Source organism: Panicum virgatum, chromosome 5N (assembly GCF_016808335.1).
Source record: "Panicum virgatum strain AP13 chromosome 5N, P.virgatum_v5, whole genome shotgun sequence".
NCBI lineage: Eukaryota > Viridiplantae > Streptophyta > Magnoliopsida > Poales > Poaceae > Panicum > Panicum virgatum.
This window is the reverse complement of record NC_053149.1, coordinates 34,523,846-34,547,571: the sequence shown is the minus strand read 5'-3', so window position 1 is coordinate 34,547,571 and position 23,726 is coordinate 34,523,846. Positions and strand designations below refer to the sequence as shown.

Sequence of the window (23,726 nt, the reverse complement as noted above, 5' to 3'; positions counted from 1 at the left end):
CAACATACCCTGGGTCTGGTGAAGACCTACCTCCCGGAAGCGGATCTGAACCCGGTGGGAGATGGCGTCCCCGAAGACTGCTCTGATGCAGAATGGGAGGCCAACCACGCCACCGTCCTGGAGATCGCCGAGCGCATAGTGGCCGAGCTGTAGGCTGCCAATCTCCAAGAGTTTGTTTTGTTTATTTTGCTGCAAGGAAAGTTGGTCAGAGTGGACCAGCTAAAAACAATATTTATGTAAATAATGTTTTAATTTTATTTGATGTTAATGTTATGCCCGCAGTCTGAGTTCTTTTCTAAATTTGCCGAGTAGGTGGAAAGCGATCTCTGATCCCTTTTGATAGCGCTTGAGAGCGGATTATCAATGTGTGCATTTAGTTAGGGTGACACAGAGTGGTTCCTGGACGTACTCGGCTGTGTTTAGTAAAGACGAACCGGGTTGTTCTTGTCCGACTGGTCGTACTCCGTGTGGGGGCTGGCTGGGTGGCCGAGACGCAGCCCCCGAGCGTGTTGAAAACGACTCGGTAAAGAACGAAAATAAGTAGTATGCAATATGTAAAATGCAAAAAACTTTATTGAATGAGCGGATGGGTACATAGCTTTGCATTTTCTATGCTTCTACAGATAGAAACGACGTAGGTGCTCGATATCCCAGGGGTTGCCCACGTCTGTACCGTCTGGCCTATGTAGGTGGTAGGTTCCGTGAACCACTATCCCACTGACTACAAAGGGGCCTTCCCATGGGGAAGACAGCTTGTGAGCGCCGGTGGTCGACTGGATTCGTCGTAGAACTAGGTCGCCGACGTTGAAGTCGCGCTCGTGGACGTTGCGATCATGATAGCGCCGGAGCTGCTGCTCATATCTCGCATGCTGAGTGGAGGCCGTTAGGCGGTGCTCCTCTGCCGAGTTGATGTCGGTGCATCGAGTCGCTTCGGCTTCGTTCTCGTCATAGTTCTGGATGCGCGGATCACCAAAAGCTATGTTCGATGGCAAGACTGCTTCAGAACCGTACACCTTGAAGAATGGCGAATAACCGGTGGCCCGGCTTCTCTGTGTGCGGAGTCCCCAAACTACTCTAGGAAGTTCTTGGAGCCACTTTGCGCCATACCTTTCGATCGGGTCAAAAATTCTGGCTTTGAGCCCCTGGAGGATCAAGCCGTTGGCCCTTTCAACTTGGCCATTGCACCTGGGGTGCGCCATGGAGGAATAGTAGACATCGATGTAGCTTTCTTGGCAATAGTCCCAAAACTCAGAGCCTGTGAATGAAGTACCCAGATCTGTGATGATCCGGTTAGGCACCCCGAATTGATGTGATATCTCCTCGATGAACTCAGCTGCCTTGGCTGCTGTAGTGGCTGTTACTGGCTTGACTTCCATCCATTTCGTGAACTTGTCAATCGCCACGAATATGTGATTGTATCTGCCTACGGCCATCTTTAGGGATCCCACCGAATCGAGTCCCCAGCAGGCGAATGGCCAGGAAGGCGGTATAGTCCGTAAGGCCTGAGCCGGGACGTGCTGCTGCTTGGAGAAGAACTGGCACCCGGGACATCGCCTTACGATGTTTTGGGCGTCGGCCAGAGCCGTGGGCCAGTAGAAGCCTGATCGAAAGGCTTTCCCCACGAGGGTAGAGGCGCCCGCGTGGTTGCCGCAAATACCAGAATGGATATCGCTATGGAGTCGGACTCCTTCATCCTGCGTAACGCATTTACACAGGGTTCCTGAGGAAGCCGAGTGCCTGAACAACTCGGTTCCTATGATGATGTAGTTGCTTGACCGGCGAGCAAGCTTCTCGTGTTCCTTTCCCTTTGGATAGCTTTTATTGTTCTTGATGAAGTCGATGATTGGGGAGCGCCAGTCGGTGTCGAGGGTTAGGACCTGCTACCCTATGGCCGGGACCAAGCCGGGCTTTGTAGGAGGCTCCTCTTCCATCTTGACCGTAGGGCTGTTGAGAGCTTGAACGAACACGCCGGGTGGTACGATGGACCGCTTGGATCCAAGCTTGGACAGAACATCGGCCGCCACATTGTCGTCCCTGGGGATGTGGTGGAACTCCAGACCATAAAACTTGGCTTCGAGCTTCCTGATCTCCCTACAGTAGGCGTCCATCTTCTCCTTGGTGCACTCCAAGTCCTTGTTGACTTGTTGTATGATGACTTTGGAGTCACCATAGGCCAACAGACGCTGGACACCGAGTGTGACAACGATCCTGAGACCATGGATGAGAGCTTCGTACTCAGCAGCATTGTTGGTAGAATTGAAAAGGTAGCTGGAGGACGTACTTGAGTTGTTCACCTTTCGGGGAGATGAAGAGGACTCTAGCGCCAGCTCCATCACGGTTGAGGGCGTCGTCGAAGAACACGATCTAGTGCTCGGATCTGGTGTCAGGTGGAGGATCTTGGATCTCGGTCCACTCAGCAACGAAGTTGGCCAACGCTTGAGACTTGATGGTGGACCGCAACATAAATTCAATTGTGAATGCGCCGAGTTCTACTGACCATTTGACGACTCGGCCATTGGTGTCCTTGTTGTGCAGGATGTCACCGAGTGGATATGATGAGGCCACCTTGATCTTGTGAGCCTGGAAGTAGTGCCGGAGCTTTCTTGACGTGATGAGGATAGCGTACAGCAGCTTCTGCACTTGTGGGTAGCATGCCTTGGATTCGCCGAGTACTTCACTGATGAAGTAGACAGGTCGCTGCACCTTGTTTATGTGATCTGGCTCGTCGCGCTCGACGACCAGGACAATACTCACTACACTGGTAGTGGCGGCAATGTACAGGAGGAGGACTTCCCCGTCTTCTGGTGCCGTTAGGATGGGCGGCGAGGTGAGGAAATCCTTGGGCTCCTGAAATGCTTTGGAAGCATCGTCGTTCCACTCCAACTTGTCGAACTTCTGGAGAAGTTTGAAGAAGGGTAGGCCTCTGTCACCGAGTCGGCTTATGAACCTACTCAAGGCGGCCATGCACCCTGTGAGCTTCATCTGGTCCTTTTTGATCCTGGGAGGCTTCATGAACCTGATGGTGTTGACCTTTGTGGGGTTATCTTCAATGCCCCGGCTACTGAATATGAAGCTAAGTAGTTTAGCGGACAGGACACCGAACGCACACTTGGTCGAGTTGAGCTTCCATTTGAATTTCCTGAGATTTTCAAATGTCTCGGAGAGGTCTGTAATGACCTGGTCATTACATTTTGTCTTGACGACGACATCATCGACATAGGCCTCGGCATTGCACCCGATCTGCCCCTGGAGGCATCTCTGAATGGCTTTCTGGTATGTGGCGCCGGCATTCTTGAGGCTGAACATCATGGTGTTGTAGCAGTAGGCCCCGAAGGGGGTGATGAAGGACGTCTTCTCATGATCCGACTCCATGAGGGCTATCTAGTGGTACCCTGAGTAACAGTCAAGAAAAGAAAGGAGAACACACCCGACCGTCGAGTCGACGACCTGATCGATGCGTGGTACAGGAAAGGGGTCCTTAGGGCAGTGTTTGTTGAGGTCGGTATAGTCAACATACATTCTCCATTCACCATTTTTCTTTTTTACAAGGACTGGGTTTGCCAGCCAATCTGGGTGTGCGACTTCTCTGATGAAACCGGCGGCTAGGAGACGGGTTATTTCTACCCTAATAGCCTCCTTTCGATCTGGCGCGAAGCGGCGGAGCCGTTGCTTGACGGGTTTCGCCTTTTTGTCCAGATCTAAGGATTGCTCAGCCTCCTCCCTTGGGACTTCGGGCATGTCAGATGGCTTCCATGCGAAGATGTCCCAATTGTCCCGGAGGAAGGAGGTGAGCGCGCCTTCCTATCCCGAGTCGAGGCTGGCCCCGATCATGGCGGTCTTGTGCGGTTCATCGTCCCAGAGGACGATGGTCTTGGTCGCCACGGCTGGCGCGAGCTACGACTCGAAAGTCGACTCCTTGGCGGGGATCGGCTACTAGTCCGCCGGAAGGTTCTTTGCTGCCTAGGCAACAAGAACCGAGTTCCTGGATCGTTCTAGGGTGTCGGAGAGCTCGATGTTCTTGGCCTCACACGCATAGGAGGTCTGTAGATCTCCGTAGACCAAGAGGACCCCCTTTGGAGCTCGCATCTTCAGGAGAAGATATGTGTGGTTGGGGATCGCCATGAAATTGGCGAGGGAGGGTCTTCCTAGGATGGCGTGGTAGGAGGTCTCGAACTCGGCGAGCTCAAAGTTGACATTGTGGCGGAACCACCCAAAACTATTGGGCCCGGGTGCACTGATCTTTGTTGCTAAACAACTCTGACCCAAAATTGGCACTCACCGGTAGTTCCTCGAGTGAAGCCTCGATAAAAGCCACGCTATTCCAGGATCAGCAGACAACACTCACACGAAGGTGAGCCCAGAGATTACAACACAGAACATTTCATATATCTCAGAGTGATTGCAGCGGAAAGGAAAATTTATTACAAACCATGTTCAGAGTAGCGAAGTACTACAGAGTTCCAAACTACACAAATTATTCAAGTGTCATAGTCTCAGCGGAAGTAATAAAATATCTAACGAAAGAAAGTGACGTATCGATAAAGCCCATACGAAAAGCGTCACTCAGTGGGAGGGTGGTCAGCACCAGCTGAAGGGCCATCCCACTCAACAGACCAACCCGGAGGCAAGGTACACGGCCAAGTAAGATTTGCAAATAGATCTTCAAAATTAGTACCTGAAAAACAGTGCCACAAGCAAGGCTGAGTATACTAATACTCAGCAAGACTGACCCATCACCAGATATAACATAGTCCGATAACTATACATGCAAGGCTTTTTGGTTGGTGGGGTTTGTTTTGCCAAAAATGCCGCTAAGTGTGGATCCTTACTTTCAGGTTTTACTTAGCCATATTCTAGTTGGATTAACCATTCTAAATTTGCATCTATCTCTACTCAAGCATGGTAGAGCAATCATTTAATCAACCAGCAGTATTATCATCATCATGTTCCACTTGTTACTCTGTGTGACCGAAAACATTAAGCAGTCTCATGCCGTGAGAGGCGGACGATTCCGAATCGAATTTCAACCTGGCTAGGGGAACCTAGACCACACGCATGGGGATCGACTTCGCTCCCACCCACGCTACAGTTCCCCTTTCTTTCCAGTCCGTGGATCCGGTTCACCCTCCCCGACTATAGAGCCCGACATCTCTGCACCCGTACGTCCGAACAAAAAATAAAACCTACTCCTACTAAGAGGGTGAATGGTCGTTCCACTTGCCGGTCCAATCAAGTACTTAAGCTTACCGATTACCATATTTCTCGGCATGTGGCTAGTACTTTCAAACGCTTAACGAAATGAGCCACACACCGCGACCTTAACCATTTTTGACTACACCAGCGAGGTATCTCAACTACACAACCCCGCCCGTTGTCCTTATATTTCAGCAGGAATTAAAGTAAGTAAAATTCCTATTTGCTCGAGAGAGGCAGGAAACCTCTCGACTTTTACCGTACCTAGTTAGCGGGGCAACTAGTCGAGAAAAAGATCCGGATAACAAACATAGGTACCTAGGGATCATGCACCTAAGGTTTTCGATCAACTCCTAGAAAACGTAAATGCGCAATAAAATTATTACAACATATACAAATAGTTGGATGAATATAAGGCGTAAAATAATGAGATTATGCACCGGGGCTTGCCTTCTTGGGCACTGTTCAAAAGTAGCCTTGGGCTCTTCTGAACATTGGTTTGGGTCTTGATTCAAGTCAGTATAATTAAGAGAGACACTCTCCGGAGTGGTAGTATTCGCGGGCACCAACTCATAATCACCGTCGAGTAGATTTACCGTTTCTATATGCATGTAGAAATGATATTGTTACAACATGATATAAACATATTTCTTTCCTTCACTATAAAGTTGTAGTCCAGTATAGCATGTGTTTGTTGTGGTGGTCTTAGTTAACTTTATTTTCTGGGCAATCGTTTATAGAGTAGTTCTTAAATTCACTTTACTTCATAAAAGAGCTGTGTGGCGGGTTTTATATTAAATGTAAACAGCCTAGTTGTTTGACTATTTAACTTCATAAGTTAGGATTAGTTTCTGGAGCTACAACTTTTATGTAAGATACTTTATCTACTCAGTTACTCCCAGTAAAAATTTCAAGTAAAAACAATAAAGCATCTAGCCATGAAAATTATCCAAAACTGAGCATGTACTAATGAAGATGTATTTATCCAGACTAAACTACACTAGCTCTGGAGTTCAAAATTTAACAACAACAACTAGACACGATGTGTGCTGAACTGTAATTTTTCCAAATTTAATCTGCGCATATAACAGGAGATATAAAATCAGTAAATTTAACATGCATTTTTCAAACTTAAATTCTACAAAGAGTTCTACCAGGTTTCTGCACATAAAACTTTTACCAGAGCTTAATTTCTATCTAAATATTCTGTAGTAAAAATATGAAGAATTTTCATCACAATTATAAATATCAAGGAATAAAACAATGTATACAAATGCATTATTATTCAAATTTTCAAATGTGTAGTAAAGCATGTAAAACTTTTTCAAAAGCATCTACACACACTGTTTAGTAATGGGAGCAAAAATCATGATCATTAAAGCATTATTGTTACCAGGACAAAAATAACAAATCTATCCATGGCATAATATGCACCTTTTGTATCTACCGTTATGGTCATCAGATAGATCTCAAATTTTGTAGACATGCATTTATGTCTAAAATAGAGTCCCACAAATATTATCAGATTTTTCTACGCAAAGGAACTATTTATCACAATAAAGCCTACTTATCAAGCATTAACTCAAATATATAGTTAATTAGTTCAATAATTTCTCAAACTTTCGAAACAGTAAGGATTTAGTTACATTCATACAGAGAAAAAGTTTCATACATAGATCACTAACAGTTCTACCAGAATTAATATAGGAACAAAGCTAGTAGATCTAGGAATCTTGGAACTTTGACCTAGTTAATGGTGTCACAAGGCATTCAAATTTTTATCAGGCTCTTCTAACAGTACTAAGGTCAATATATCCAAAAATCAAGCATAGTTGCCGAACCATACTCCTAGAACATTTATGTGCCATTTAAAATAGTCTTTTTCTTAGATTAAAATAAAAGCAAAATATGAACACGTGACAGTTTAGTTTATATTTTTCTGATTTTTCTACGAATTTCTAGGAATTTTCAAAATTCACTGTTTTGAAGTTTAATCACATTTTGCAGTTTGACCCCTGGAAGTTTCGTTTCTTTTAACTTGGGGTCCCTGGTGGAACTCACAGAACAATGGAGAAACGGCGGGGCGATTCCTGGCGATGGGGTTGGCCGGCGGCGAGGGGAAAGTGGGGGAAAATGGAGAGGGGCTCGAGTGCTACCTTCCGGTGGTCTTGGCTTGTCGGGAGAGGGTCGGATTTGGGCTGTCCGCGGTGAGGGGCGGCTGGCGGTGCATCTGCTCCGGCGCGGCGCTCCGGTGACGCAGGGGTTAGGAGGCCGGGCTTGGGGGCTTCAGGAGGACATGGAGAAGGTTGTGGAGTGGTTCATTTAGACCAATCGCGGGCGGAGGAGGCTGTCGACGACGAGCTCGAGCTCGCCGGAGTTATTGAACGGAGCGGCGGCGGTTTCTGCGCGCGAGGAGGCCGGCCTGGGCTTTTATAGGCGCATGGGTGTCACTGGGGGCCGGTTTCCTTTGCCTGGGAGGCAATGCGGAGCTAGGGGAGTGCGGAACCGGGGCAGCCGGTCGCCGGCGGCGCTGGCGCATGGCGGGGTCTCGTGGCGGCTCTCTGAGCTGGCGAGGGCGCGTGGCGAGCTCGGATGGTGCAAGGGGGAAGCGGTCTCATGCAAACCGGGGGCGCGGGAGCGGGTTTTAGCTGGGGCGCGTCGCGTGGCCGGGACCGGTGGCGCCGGCGGCGTACGGCGCCGTCGTGGGCAGGGAGCAGGGAGGCAGGGGAGGGAGATGGAGGGTAATTTCGTAAATAAATTAAAGTTCCAAAATCAGTTCTGTAATTTCAAATTTTCTCCCTCTTCTGGGCCTCAAATAAAAAAGTGTTGAATACCAATTTTGCTCAGTTTTTGGAGATCTACAACTTTCGTGTTATGCACTTTTTCATTCGAGCAATGGTTTGAGAGTTATTTAATTATTTCAAAAACTGCCATTTAAAGTACTTATCATTCCATATGAATTTTGGCACTTTTACTCCTAGGCTTCAACTAGACTTTTGTTTAACACGACATGGTGAAAATGTATATTCATTTTCCTATGCATAAGTGCATTGGTTTGAAAGTTATTTTTTTAACTTCCTTATTACTAGAAATTGAACTCTTGTTTATTTGATTTGTTTAAATCTTGAATTTGCCAAAAAGTCTTTTAAATTAAACTATGTGTCACAAAAATATGGGTGTGTCTTCATACTATATTTTTATGACAAGTTTAGCATGAAAGTTCAAGAATATTAAAGGAACAAGTTTTATATCCACACATACTCATATACAAGGATGCATTCTTGATTCCTATAAATATTTATTATTATTATGTGCTAAAGGAATGTTTATGGTCCCTTGTTCAAAATTTCAGTTTGTTCACAACTCTAATTTGTCATTTAAGGAAGAACTAAATATTTTCTTACTAGACCTCCGAAGTAAGTATGTTTTATGTCTTATTTTCTTTAAAAAGATTTTCAATATTTCAAAACTATTTGTTTGTTGACTAATTGTGGCCTTATTTTATTATTTGGTTTGAACTAGTAGCTCATCACAAATCAAAGAATGGTTCCATTAATCATTTCATGTGATGGTTTTTCAGTTTGAATTTGATTTGCATAGAAAGTTTATAGCTCATTATGAAAGGTGTATTTTATTGCCTTATTACCACACAAGCCAAGTCAAGTTTTAAAAGTGTACCAAACATTGTTTTTCAAGCTTATTGCACTCAAACACATGCACACATACATTTACACACAAGTTTGCAAGAACTAGACATAGGGTTCTTATTTAAGTTTTCTTAGCTCATTTGTGTGTGAAATTATGTTAATTGACTGGCTTTGGTTAAACTGACACCAGAGGTGTCACATACATACTCGGTACGGTAGTTGTCGCGGGTGCCGAAGGTGACCGGCAGAGTGGCCTGGCCGACCGGAGTCGACCCGGCTCCGGGGATGATGCCGTAGAAGGCCTGATCGGATGGAACCAGGGAGGTCATGTCATAGCCCATGCTCTCCAATGTGCTGGCGAAGATGATGTCGAGGGCACTGCCACTGTCGATGAGTACTTTGGCCAGGCAGACCTGGCTCACCACCGGGCTAACCACGAGGGGGTAAACACCCAGCCTGGGCAGGTGAACCCAGTGGTCACGGCGGTCGAAGGTGATCGGCATCTCCGACCACCGGAGGGGTTCAACCGGGTGTTTGAACACCAGGTTGACTTCGCGATCATCTAGCTTGAGCTTGCACCGGCATGATGGCTTGCTGGGGCCGCCATATATGAAGTTGATGGCCCTGTCTTCTTCCTGGAAGTTCCCTAGGGAATCTTCCCTCTGCTCGTTGTCATCTCGCCTAGGCGAGTTGCGCCTCCGTGGGCGCGCCCAGGTGGTTCTAGAACCACCCGGCCTGTTGCGGTCATCGCGGCGGGGTCGCTTGGGGTCGTTGTCCTTGATGACGCTGTTGGAGAGTGCTCGGTACTCCCGGTCGGTGTGGTTTGCATCCTTGTGCCAAGGACACTTGCCATCCAGGAGACGATCCAGGTCCGCTTGGTTGTGGGTGGAGCGGAACTGGGACCTTTCGGCGACGGCGACGGTGTTCTCGGGGCCACGCTTGCGGTCCCGGTTCTTGGACGACTCGGCGCGGTCGTGCTTCTTCCCATGATGAGGTGGGCGATCATCACGTCCGCATTCCAAGCGATTGTCCCGCTGGAGGGGACGCTCGAAGGAGTCGTTCTTGATCTTGTGCCGGTGGTGAGCTCGCTCGGCATCTTCCATGTCGGCGTGCTTCTTGACAACCAACATCATTTCGCCCATAGTCTTGGGGTTACTCTCGAACATCTTCCTCCATAGTTCGATATTATGGAGGCCTTCATTGAAGTGGTAGATAATGTCCCTATCATCAGCTTCCGTAATGGTATTACGGTTAGCAAAGTACCTCTTGATGTAGTCGCGGAGGGACTCGTCCGGTTGCTTTTTGACGCTGGCCAGATCCCATCTGGTTTTGGGACTCGGACAAGATGCCTGGTAGTACTGGACGAAGGCGTTGCACAGATCCTGCCAGCTGTTGATGGAGCCGATAGGGAGCGCTTCGAGCCTATTGAGGGCGTGGGGACCCATCATGACTGGGAAGTAGGCAGCCATGATGTCGTTGTCGCCACGCGCAGCTCGAACGGTGATGGAGTAGGTGCGCAGCCACGTCTTGGGGTCCGACTCGCCATCATACTTCTCGATCCCGGTAGGCTTGAAGGTGTCGGGCCACTGGATGGCCCGGAGCCGACTGGAGAAGGTGGAGAAGCCGTCAAGGTCATTGCCGGGCTCGTAGTGGTGGTGAGGTCGTCATGGATGGTTGTTGCCCCGGTGGCCGCGGTTCTGGTGGTCGGCGTCAGAGGCACCGTGTTCCTTATCATACTGGCGATGTCACTCGCGCTCGGCAGCGTTGCGTTGGCGGTGACAGTTGTTGATGCGCTGACTTAGGTCTTGCTGGTTGAGTTGGAGGCGGAGGTCGTTCTTGTTGACCTCTCCATCATCGCCATTGGGTCATGTCGAGTGGTGACTCGATTGGGCGCGGTAAGCCGAGTTGTCCTCGTATAGCTACTGGGCTTGCGTGGCGGCCACATGCAGACGAGCGCGAGCCTTTATGATCTCGGGGGTCTCCTGAAGACCCTCGAGCTCCTGGAACACCGCGGCGAGGTTGGCCGAGGTGCGACGAAGACGTCTTGGGCATTGTAGTCGGGGATGAAGTTGGCATCGAGGTTGCGCGGTCGGATCGGTGAACGCCGATTCCTGGGATTGTGGCGATCGGCGTTCTCCATGTCGTGCTCGGACTGTCGGATCGTCATCCTCATTCGGGCGAGTGTCGGAGTCGTCAGATACGACGAAGATCCGGTGATGCTCTGTCGCCGAAGAGCGGTTGGGTGGGAGGGTGAACGAGGTGTCTTGGAAGCCAAGTTCGACTCCTGAAGCCGGGTCAGATCGGATCTGACCGAAGGTAGCCGGGTCGGGTAGTCGTACTCGGATCTGATCCGAGTATGTTGTAGCGGCATTGCGGAGTCCGAAGGGGACCCGATCCGAGTCGTTGTGGTGTCGGAGCATGTCCTCGCCGAGCCTGATGCACTCGGCAATGGATCTGCTGACTCGATCTATCTGAGAGATAAGATCGCCAGCTGGTGTAGCGGGACGACGAGTCGTCCTGGAGGGAGTAACCGTCACGTAGTCCATCTCGGGTTTGGGAACCCCAGGTGCGACAGATCTCGGAGTGACCAGATCGGATCTGGTCCTGGTAGAAGCGCTGCTGAGTTTGCGGAGAACACGGTCAGGGTCATCTCGGTGGTGAAGCGCGAGTTCGCCGAGTCGGATGCACTAAGCGATGGATCTGCCGACGCGATCTATCTGTAAGATCAGATTGTCAGTAGATTCGACAGGGCGACGAGTCACCCTGGTTGGCGTGGTCGCCACATCGAAGTTCTCGGATTCAGGAATCCGAGGGGTGGCAGATGCTTGGGGAGTTAGATCGGATCTAACCCCAGCGAAGACACTGCCTCCGGTGGTGGGATAGCCGGAAGCGGGGTTCCTGGGAACCATAACCTCCGGGAAGCTTCCGAAGGCGAAGGAGAACTCGACTGTCGCCTCCATCTAGGCGGTGACGCTGGCGGAGAAGACGACGTCGGTGTTGGCTGCCATTGAACTCGACGTATGAGCCCTGAGTCCCCTACCTGGCGCGCCAACTGTCAGATTGTTATTCCGGCCAGTCCACCAGGTGTGTACCCGGCAGTAGAGTTTCAGGATGGGGATCTCAGGACCAAGAGCTCGATGGTAACACGAAGACGCAGGGACTTAGACAGGTTCGGGCCGCAATGAGCGTAATACCCTACGTCCTGTGTTCTGGGTTGTATTAGGGTTTGTGGGATGCTGCGAGAAAAAGGAGGTCTCTCTATGGGTCGGCCTACGTCTCCTTTATATAGACCAGGAGCCGTAGGGGTATAAGAAATGATATGCTCGGGTTGCTTTACAAGGATGGAGGTCAGTTAAGATCCCTAGATAACCGGGCCTCTAGTTGGAGCCTCTCATCCTAATCCACTGGGGATCCCATCTGTGCACAGCCGAGTCCTGCACACCGAGTAGTCGTAGCCAAGTCACCAAGCAGGGTGGTCTCCCGGGTTCGGGGACCCCACTTGGCAGGGAGGTACATAGATCTACCTCCGTCACCAGGCAACACAGGTGTCCTCTTCTTACATGGGGACCTCCTTAAATCCTTCGAGTGCGACAAGGAGGCAATTGTCCACGCTTCCAGGATACGAGTACCAAGCTCTGTAAGCGAGATACTTGCAGCCGCCAAGGAGCTATCCCTCAACAAGGACTCGGTGCCTTCCAAGAGGCCGAGCCAGTCTTTGGTTAAATGAACCGGTGACGTTGGCACCAAGACCATACAGCTACAAGAGGGAGATGAGTCCAAAACTACCATCGTCGGCGCAGGGCTGAGCGACAAATAGGAACTCGAGCTCATCAACTTCCTTAGGGCTAACCGAGACATATTTGCATGGAAACCAGCGGATATGCCAGGGGTGCCCAAGGAGTTGATCGAGCACGCACTAAAAGTCGACCCTAAAGCCACACCAAAGAAGCAGCGACTATGACGGTTCTCCCCGTATAATCGAGAAGCCATCAAGAAAGAGCTGGCAAAACTACTCGTAGTAGGGTTCATCAAGGAGGTCTACCACACCGAGTGGCTAGCCAACCCTGTACTTGTCCAAAAGAAGAACAACGAGTGGAGGATGTGCGTCGACTACACTGACCTGAACAAGAATTGCCCAAAGGATCCTTTCGGGCTACCATGCATAGATCAGGTAAGCAACTCTACAGCAGGATGCGTTCTGCTATCCTTCCTCGACTGCTACTCTGGTTATCACCAGATCGCCCTCAAAGAAGAAGATCAGATCAAGACGACAGTCATCACCCCTTATGGGGCTTACGCGTACAAGACAATGTCCTTTGGATTGAAGAACGCAGGTGCTACCTACCAGCAGGCGATACATCTGTGTTTTGCAAATCAGCTACATCGCAATGTTGAAGCCTACGTTGACGATGTCGTCATCAAGACCAAGACTCAAGATCAGTTCATTGCTGACTTGGAAGAAACCTTCAACAGCCTCCGTAAGTTTCGCTGGAAACTTAACCCAACCAAGTGTGTCTTTGGCATACCCTTTGGAAAACTACTTAGATTCATTGTCAGTCTCAAAGGAATCAAAGCTAACCCAGAGAAGATCAATGCCATCATGGCTATGGATGCTCCAGCAACAATCAAGGATGTTCAGAAGCTTACAGGTTGCATGGCAGCCTTAAACAGATTCTTGTCTAGACTTGGGGAACGGGGCTTACCCTTCTTCAAGCCTCTAAAACAACAAGATAAATTCCAGTGAACCCTAGAGGTGGCGGAAGCACTCAAGAATCTCAAGCAGCACCTCCAGTCACCGCCAATACTCACTGCTCCACTACCTAGAGAGGAACTACTCCTCTACATAGCAGCAACTACTCACGTAGTCAGCACAACAATCGTGATCGAACGACTGGAGGAAGGTCACGCCTACGGTGTCCAGAGGACAGTCTACTTTATCAGTAAAGTACTTTATGAATCAAAGGTCGGATACCCTTCAATTATGAAAATTCTCTATGGAATCCTCATCACCTCCAGGAAGCTCCGCCACTACTTCGACGAGTACAAGATCTCAGTTCGTACTGACTTCCCATTGGCGGATATACTCCACAATCGGGATGCCACTGGAAGAATTTCAAAGTGGACAATAGAACTGGGAGCACTCGAAATCAAGTTCAAGCCCAGGACAACTATCAAGTCGCAGGCTCTAGTCGATTTCTTGGCTGAATGGCGGGAAAACAAAGTGCCAGCACCCCCCCAACATTCCCGAGCATTGGGTGATGTATTTCGATGGTTCACTCAAGCTTGAAGGAGGTGGTGCTAGAGTACTATTCATCTCACCCAAAGGAGAACAGCTCAAGTATGTGCTCCAAATCCTATTTGACGTCTCCAATAACGAAGCAGAATACGAGGCACTCTTGCACGGGCTTCGCCTAGCAGTTTTCCTCGGTATCAAGCGACTACTTGTGTATGCCGACTCTCTACTCGTCGTCCAGCAAGTCAATAAGGAGTGGGACATCAAAAAGGAAACAATGGATGCATACATGGCGGAAAGATTGGAGACCCACCATGTTGATCGTGATGACAATGTGAGAGCCGATGTCCTTTCCAAACTTGGATCTACTCGAGCCAACATCCCACCCGGAGTCTTTGTACAAGAACTGCACCATCCTTCAGTCAAAATCCAAAATCACTCAACCACTGACATGGAGGCTATGGCCACAGTCAGAGAGGTATTGATGGTTGAGGAAGACTGGAGGATTCCCTTCATCGACTTCATCAAGGAGTTCAAGCTTCCACTAGGCATTGAGGCAAAAAGCATTCAAGCTGCTCGCATCATCCGGAGAAGCAAATGATTCATCTTGGTTGCCGACGACTTGTACAAACGCTCTGCTTCAGGAATCCTCATGAAGTGCGTCACTTTAGAGGAAGGCAATGATATCTTAAGGGAAATTCATGAAGGCATCTGCGTCAACCATGCCGCATCAAGAACATTGGTTGGAAAAGCCTATAGATCGGGTTTTTTCTAGCCAACAGCCATATCCTATGTGGAGGACCTCGTCAAGAGGTGTCTTGGATGTCAATTCTTCAGCAAGCAAGCTCGTGTTCCAGCCCACAACATGATTACAATTCCTCCGTCTTGGCCATTCACATGCTGGAGCCTGGACATGATCAGACCTCTAACTACAGTGCCAGGGGGATTTAATTTATATTGGTAGCAGTCAACAAGTTTACTAAGTGGATCGAGTACAAACCAATCGTTAAGATCTCGTCAAATAGAGCAGTGGATTTCATCTCAGACATCATACATCAGTTTGGTTTTCCTCACATGATGATTACTGACTTGGTTTCCAATTTCACTTTGCAATCTTTTGGAGATTTCTGTGATAATTCTTGCATTGAGGTCAAGTATGCATCCATGGCCCATCCAAGAGCCAATGGTCAGGTGGAACGCATCAACGGTTTGATTCTCGGTGGCTTAAAAAAAGAGAATCTATGATGCCAATTCCAAGAAGGGTGGCAAGTAGATCCAAGAGCTACCTCATATGGTCTGGGGGCTGCGAACTCAACCCAACAAAGCTACTGGACAATCTCCTTTCTTCCTTATATATGGATCAGAAGCCATATTGCCTGCACACATAATGTGGAAATCTCCAAGAGTCGAGGCCTATCAGGAAGGAGAAGCAGATGAAGCTCGACAACTTGAGTTGGATTCAGTCGAGGAAGCAAGGATTAATGCTTTGACTTAGTCGGCTAGATACCTCCAAGGAGTCAGACGCTACCACGATCGTAATGTCCAGCAAAGATCTTTTAGTGTGGGAGATCTGGTACTATGACGTATTTAAGATGAAACAGGCATGCACAAGCTCAATTCAAGATGGGAAGGACCTTTTATTGTCTCTAAGGTTACAAGACTAGGATCCTATAGAATTACCGATGCTGATGGCAATGAAGTACCCAATTCTTGGAATATCGAGCACTTATACAACTTTTATCCCTAATCCGGTTGTATGATAAAGGTGTTAGTTGATTTTCTTAATAAAGTGCTGGTTTCCAAATACCTATCGACTAGATTAAGGGAGGCAATCAAGCTGATATCTACAAGCCTATCAGGAACTTTCTGACAAGATCGACTACTAAAAGTCAAAACAAAGTTTTTCCAACCAGGGTAATCCTAAGGGATTCACTCCAACATGGATAGTCTAATATGGATAACCCACACAGTTTTTCCCACTCGGGTAACCTCGCGAGGTTCATCCTAACTGGATAACTATGCGGGTCACATCCTTATCCTTAGAACAGGATATATTACTCACTAGCTCGTGTAGTCTGTAGGCTATGGCCTAACTTGAGAAACTTTACAAGATTTTTCCCACTTTGGGAACCTTCTAAGGTTCATCCCAACTGGTCAATTCTACAAAAGTCTTCTCCTGCCCTTATATAGGACACCTTACTCGCTCGCTCGAGTAGGTTTTGGATATCTTTAAAAAGTTTTTCCCACTCGGGTAATCTGACGAGGTTCACCCCAATCGGTCAACTTTTTGAGGTTACTCCAGTCCGTGAAAAGGACATCCTACTCGCTCGCTCGAGTAGGTTTTGGATATCTCCAAAAGAGTTTCTCCCACTTGGGTAACCTGACGAGGTTCACTCCAACCGGATAACTTTTCGGAGGTTACTCTAGTATTTAACAAAAACACCATACTCGTAAAACTCACTCCTTGGCAGGACACAGAAGAGTCGAGTAGTGGGTTTTCACCCTATGGACAACTTGCTCTCCCTTTACAAGGCGTAGATCAAGTGTAGGTACATCGGTTTTATACTGGTACACCTCAAAAATATCTGCTTTATAGGATTGTTTACATTCATGAGCCCTACGATATCAGAACAAGCTTATGATAATACATCAACAGGGCAAAAACTTGATTTATACATCAATAATATGTGTTCTTATACACAGATCCAAGGGCACTACAAGAATCTAGCTTTCTAAGCTCTTAATGATCTCCTCCGCCAGTGGCTCCGCTTCGTTACGATATCGGAGGAAGTTTTCCACCAAGCAGTCGACGACAAATCCAGAAGCTAGAGGAGCCAAAGTGGCATGACGCCAGTATAATTTCACAAGGCCAAGCAAGTGAGCAACATAAGATTTGGTGGTGGAGGAATGGTAGACGAGTATCTTCTTGGGAGCTTCTTCTAAGCGTTCGACCAAGGATTTCGTACTCGATGTCCCTTCTTCCTGTGGATCTACCATATCCACAACTCGCTAGGCAGCAGCCACCATTCGTTCATGTTCACTCATTGGATTTGGACAACATCAAGACCTTGTCAACTCTGGGGACAACTCGCAAAAACAATTAAGCAAGATTGAGTACTTACCGGCTTGAGAAGACTCTGCTCCTAGAGTTTCTTCTTCTCTTCCTCCAGGCTCTTGATTTGCTGCTTGAGGAGATAGCTTTCTCGAGTATGCTGATGGTTTGCTTTGTAAACTTGTTCCGCATATCGAGATACTCATCCCAGCGCTTGGCAATCAAAGCATCCTTTTCAGCGAGAAGTTTTCTATTGTCCAACGTTTTGTACAACGCATTGGACTTCAAGAAGGAATGGTTGGCAACATCCTACAAGGAGAAGTATATATCTCAATTGTAAAAGCTACTTGACACAAGAAAGTACTCGAGAAGACACAAACTTACTCGCATGAAGCCGTAGCACCACTTCATTCTATCCTGCAACTTCTGCATATTCTCAGGGGTCATCAAACAGCTCTACCCCCAGCCTTTCTTGAATAGAGGTGGGAAGAGAATGGAAGGGTCTTATCCGGACCCCATCACTAGCCGATCCTCCAGTCTTTTCATTAGCGGTCAAAATTGGAGTGGATTTCTCTGCTCTTGTAGAAGTAGCCGCTCCTTGTGTACCAGCACTGGCAGAATCCTCAACTAATCCCAATATTGGAGAATCGGGAGTAGCTTGAGCTGAAGACTCTGGGCTGCTATGGCACCAATTGTGGACATTCTAAATTTTAGCTTTTTCATGCTCGGGCAGAAATTGGATTCTAAAGAAGCAAAGTCAAGACAAAGGAACAAAAACTGATTTCGGAATCTGAATGGCCTTTCTTTACAGAAGGGAGGGTCCTGGGCTCCCTTTTCGTTTCCTTGCAAGAACGGTAGCTAGAGTCTGATTGTCCTCATCAGACCCAGCATCTGAAGAAGCAGGGGCAACAAGAGGAGGTGGAGGTAAACAATGCCACGCCTTCACATTTATCAACAAAATTCATATCAGATGATTATGGCTACTGAAAACAGTAAGAAGAGTACTCGATCAACACTGTCGACTACATACCCAAGTATCTTCAGGTGGATTCTTAATATTAAACAAAGTGTGGGGGGGGGATTGGAACCTTCTCAAACTCATGGAGTACTTTGCAGCACCTTTTGAATAGATCAGAGGCGTTTATCTTCTCAGGACTGAACCTGGACGGATCATCCTGGCCTTCATATCTGAATCCTGGGTTCACTCTTCTTTGCAAGGGCTGCACCCGACGACTGATGTAGGAATATACCACAGTTCCTCCGGTCACTCCTTTCTTCTTAAGTTTGGCAATGGCAACTCGAAGTTTTTGAACTTGATCCCCGCCAGCACTGGGGCTCATCCAGCATTCTTTTGCCTTAGGAGCCTCTGGAGTACGCTCTGGCAGGGGGGATTCGAAGTTTCCAACGTAAAACCAGTAACTTTTCCACTCGACCCCTTTACTTGAGGGGCGGTAGGAAAGGTACTCGCTTTTGTTTTCCGGACGAAGCACCAGCTCATCACCGCCTACTTCAGTAGGCTTGCTGGCGCTCGGAATTGGTCGAAGGAAAAAGAAACAGTGGAAAAGATGGAATTGTGGCTCGACACCAAGGAAAGCCTCGCACAAATGTGTGAAAAATGGAAAGGTGAAGAATAGATTGAGGGGTAAGGTGGTGCAATTGAATTCCCCAAAATCTAAGAAGAGCTTGAAGGAAATCAGAAATCAGAATAGCAAGCCCGCGTTCTACGAAATCGCGAAAATGACGATTTCAAGGGTACCTTCATATGGGGGATCTTCTCCTTCTGCATCACGCCATTGAATGATAGCACGGCTTTGTAGGATCTTCATATTCTCTAGTTCAAGTACATCAGATTCTAACATCTTGCACTTTTTCCAACCCTTTGGAAGATCGGCAACCTCTTCAACTTGGCCTTTTCCCTTAGTCTTCCTGGGAGCTATCCTTGATGTCATGAGCTAATCCTCTAAGAAAGGTTCGGGGGCTATAGGAGAGGCTTAGAGCAATGGAAGGCAGAGGAGTGAGAAGGAGGAAGGTTTTGATCTAAAATGACGGTGGCCAGGAGAGACAAGGGGTAAAACCCTAAGGAGTCACCAAATGGTTAAATAACCTTGCGGATGGCAATGTGGTAAATTTATGGAAGACTGCAAGACATCCTCTGTTTAAACCGAATCCTGAGTGGTTCACTGACATCGTCAGAATAAGGTTCCTTTGCCACGAGTTTTAGATCCTCAAATCTAAATGTTGGATTTACATTCAAGGCTCGGGGGACTACGGGATACGTGGCATCAATGGTTTATTTTTAATTTTTTTGGAAAATAAAGAAGAAAAATACTGAAGTGACCCTCAGCCTGATTCTACGATTCAACCTAAGGCTCGAGGGCTACTCCATATGGAGCGCGAGTACTTCGCGCACCATGTATGATCAAGATTTCGGGGCTAGAGCACCTCACAGCCTCAGAGCAACCAATTAGTACTTGGAAGACTACTTGAAGTATTCAAAGGAAGGACTAGGAGCACCAGACGGATGTTCAGATCACTTGAAGTACTCAAAGATGCCTCTACAAGTACTCAATGCTTGCAGGACTCAGCTACGAAGAGCTCGGGGGCTTGTTAGACCCGATGCAGCGGGACTCCTCATAGGCATAGAATGTTCTAGAGTAAGGGATAACACATGTATGTACCTTACCTCTTTTGTAACTATCCAAATAGACATAGAACTAACTGTAGTATAAGGAAACTACCTGACCGGGTTGTAGTTGGACTCTAACAGTACTCGGCTAGTACTTTTCATGTAACCCTGTCGCTCCAGAGTATATAAGGGCGGCCATGGACCCCCTCGAAATAGAGACAACCATAACAACACCTAAGGCAATACAAGCAGCCACACAGGACATAGGGTATTATGCACCTCGCGGTCCGAACCTGTCTAAATGCTTGTGTTCCTTGCACCATCGAGTTCCAGAGCTAGTTGATCCCTTGCCTACAACACTACTGCTAAGGGTATCCCTGAGCAGGCTTGGTAGCTAAACACCGACAACTGGGTCTAATTCTAACTAGGATACAACTGTAAGCAACACATTTATAGAAGTATCCTAATACTTACCCTTGGATCATATGAGCAACCACCTTTTGATTAATGGAAAGCGAGAAACTAGTAAACAAAAGGCTAAGATAAAAGAACTCTACCTTATGGTCTAGTTAATATAGTCTAAAATAGAAATCTAACACTAGTGCAAAGTAATGTCGAAATGTAAAGGAATCATGATAGATAGAAGATATTCTTTATTGATAACTCAAAAGTCTTATAAAGAGGAAAGTAAAGGATACAAGAGCTTATATCAAAACTCATAAGCATGACTCTTAAATCTAAGACTAAGCTCAACTCGACTATAACTCATGAATTAGCTAGCCTAACTAAGTGAAGTAGAGAGATCCTAGATGCTGTGTATTGTTCTAGCACGAAGTGTCCAGGAGGCAGGGTGTACTAGTAGAGGTGAGCCAACATTGGTTGGCTATGGGGCTAGGTTTGGTGGAACCTGGATGGTCAACAGACTCTAGGATCCACCGCCTCAGCCCCTCCAACACCACAAATCATCTCCTAGACATTGGTTGGATATCTTCTGGAGATGGTCCAAAGCCGTGGAATTATATTTCTTTAGTGGCCCCATGGATCCAAGGGCGGTACACTTTAGTACACCACATCCCTAGGATCAAACTAACCTTGGTCCAACACTCGGTATTGATTCTGTACTTCTTGCATGTGGGCGAAGCTGAGCCAGAGGGGTGGCTTGGGCCTAGGTCGGTAAAACCTATTGGGTCTGTCGAACCTGGCTCTTGCCCGATTTTAGCCAAATTTTGGTAAACCTGTTACATGTATGAAATATCCACTGAAGCTCATGGAACTTTGCTATTTAATGAAATTGTGACTAAATCTTAGCTTATACTCCTTTGTTCCAAAAAATTTGGTGGTCGGAATTGGGGTATCATGACCATCAAGAATCGGTTTTGATCTAATAATGGGTTTAAGTTTAGTCAATTGTAGAAATTTTCTATTCACCCCCCTCTCGGTGACCACTCCATCCTTTCAGCAATAAAATACACATCAAACATGTGGTTTGGAGACCACACCGACCTCCAAAATGTCACATATGTGTGACCAAAGAAGCCATGTGGTTTGGACATGTCCTCATATGGGAAAAATCAAAATCATAAAGGATAGTATACCATAGGCATATGAATGAATCACCTTACAATAATATGCCAGAGACTGCTTTCAAATATTTTGAACAACAAGTCGAATCTAATGACCAATTCCATTCAAAGGATCATTGTAAAGGTGGTGTTTTTCCATTAGCCAAATTCTTGAAGTACAAGACTCTCTGAAGGTCACAAAAAAGGCAGTAGAATGGGTATTCTGACAGTTGTTGTCTAGAGGATACTATGGCCATTGTTGCTATCTAGATGACAGTGTGTTTGGTATCCTTATCTAGAGGATATCATAGCTATGTGTACCGTTACACTGGCTGGCAGATCCAAATAATAGTAGCCTCTAGATAGTAAACAAATAATATCGAATCCAATATATATATATTAGGAATCATTGGCGTAGATCTATAATAGTTAAATTAGCAATAATTAATAAATATCCAAACCATTTGCTATAATTTAGATTACTGTAGGACTACTACTTCAGCTTATGCTCATCAAGCAATCTTCTCATAGGTAACTAAATGATTTTCAAGACCAATGCCGCGACTCAGGAATTGTGACCTATTTATTTTCATGGATATTGCTAAATATGTAATTATTTTGTAATCAATAACTGTCATAAATAACATACCACTAAAAGAAAAGGTAACGTTTTCAATTTAATAATTCTATGTTGTACATAAAAAATTATGCTTGCATATCTTAGACAACACTAACTTACATCTATTGGAAATGATATGCCAAATATTTTGTTTTTTTGTTTAACAGCTAGCAAATAGGATACTAAATAAAAAACAGCAATTGTAGGTACAACTATTTCTAGCCAGCATTTATGTTCCTAGATCAATAAATTATGTAAAATATCTTACTACGCCAATAGTTTCATCAAGAAACTGTGTGTACCTCAATGTTGTTTCGCTATAAATATGTCCATTGCATTCTATTGCGAGGTGCAAGATTTGTAGAAATCAAATACTAGACTAGGTTCTACCATGAAAAGAGGGACAGTGCCTTCATGGCTAGAGCTATTGCTTGCAACACAATTCTTTCTCACTTGCAGAGATCATATGCTTTCTAGTCGTAGTGAGTGTAACCTATTTTGCATCGAGTGCGAGGTACCATTCTGCCATTACTGTCGTTCAGATCAGCATTCGACTCATCGTTTACTCCAGGTATATTATGTTAATGGTTATAGAACCAAAGGAATTTATATATAGTTGTACATCCAATCTTTTTACTTGCCATACAACGCAATAGTTTATGATTTTGAACTCTTTCTGTAAAGGCTTTCACCTTGGAATTAATCGACTTATAAAAAATTGGGTAAACTTTATTACAAATTTGAACATGTGCAAATCCGTATAATGTTGGCACCTGTGATAAAGATGTATGTACTTTTCTTTAAAAAATTGACTAAAATTGTTCATGTATTTTTATTAAATTTTTAGATAAGGCGATCATCATATCATGATGTCATAAAAGTATCTGAACTGGAGGACATTCTTGATATTAGCGATGTGCAAACTTATGTGATCAACAGTGCAAGGGTTGTATTTTTGAACGAGCGACCACAACAGCGCACTAGTGGTCCATTGTCGTCATCATTATACAACTGTCAGACCTGTAACCGTGCCCTTCTTAACAAATTTCGTTTCTGCTCTCTTGGTTGCAATGTAAGTTCTTATGCACTTTCTGAATTTATCATTTAGTCAATATAAAATAAGAAATGCAACTGTCATGTTGATTTTCCATATTCATTCCAAACTAACCTCTTTTATTGATTTACATATTTGGTGTAGCTTAAGGGCATAAGAAAGGATTTGAAGAAGCCCAGTGATGTTGCGAATGGCTCTGAGTATAAAGAAATGGAAGAAGTGACTGCTGGCAACAGTAGCGGTTCAAATACTAGGAGTGAGAAAGAGATATGTAATGACAACAACAGTGAAGAACCACCAGCAAAAAGGGTTGCTCGTCATCGGCGAAAGGGAATTCCCCAACGCGCGCCATTCTTTTGATGTGATGCTCATGTAAAAGTTCAGTATTGAACTGAATAAATTGAGCATAGACAAAATAATAACAATGGAATTTTGAAGTGCATACACCAATTGCACTCAGACTAATTTTCTACTCCATATGTAAATCTGAGGCAATTTGGCTAGTAGGCGTAGGAGATGTGCTTGGAACAAGATTACAAAAGGAGTGAATCAAGGGATAAAAAGCACCATATAGCAAAGCTATTTGTGTCAATTTTCTTTTAGGAACTATAGCTGTTGAAGCTGTTTGATTTGTCCATTTAATTTATCTCAGATGCATTGATAATTCAGATCTGGTTCTAGAATCTACCATCGATTCACCAGTTGCTCAGAAGCAAGCTGCTACGGACACCCGTGCCACA

At 46.2% G+C, this 23,726-nt stretch overlaps 1 protein-coding gene across 1 annotated transcript; it reads left to right on the top strand.

Annotated features, from left to right (window-relative positions):
- The first annotated feature begins 22,323 nt into the window (after positions 1-22,323).
- Positions 22,324-23,346, top strand: LOC120672619 (protein RGF1 INDUCIBLE TRANSCRIPTION FACTOR 1-like). Its single transcript, XM_039953120.1, has 3 exons — positions 22,324-22,503; positions 22,780-23,004; positions 23,131-23,346. Exons 1-3 carry the CDS (start codon positions 22,324-22,326, stop codon positions 23,344-23,346), a joined length of 621 nt encoding a protein of 206 aa, XP_039809054.1.
- The last annotated feature ends 380 nt before the right edge of the window (positions 23,347-23,726 follow it).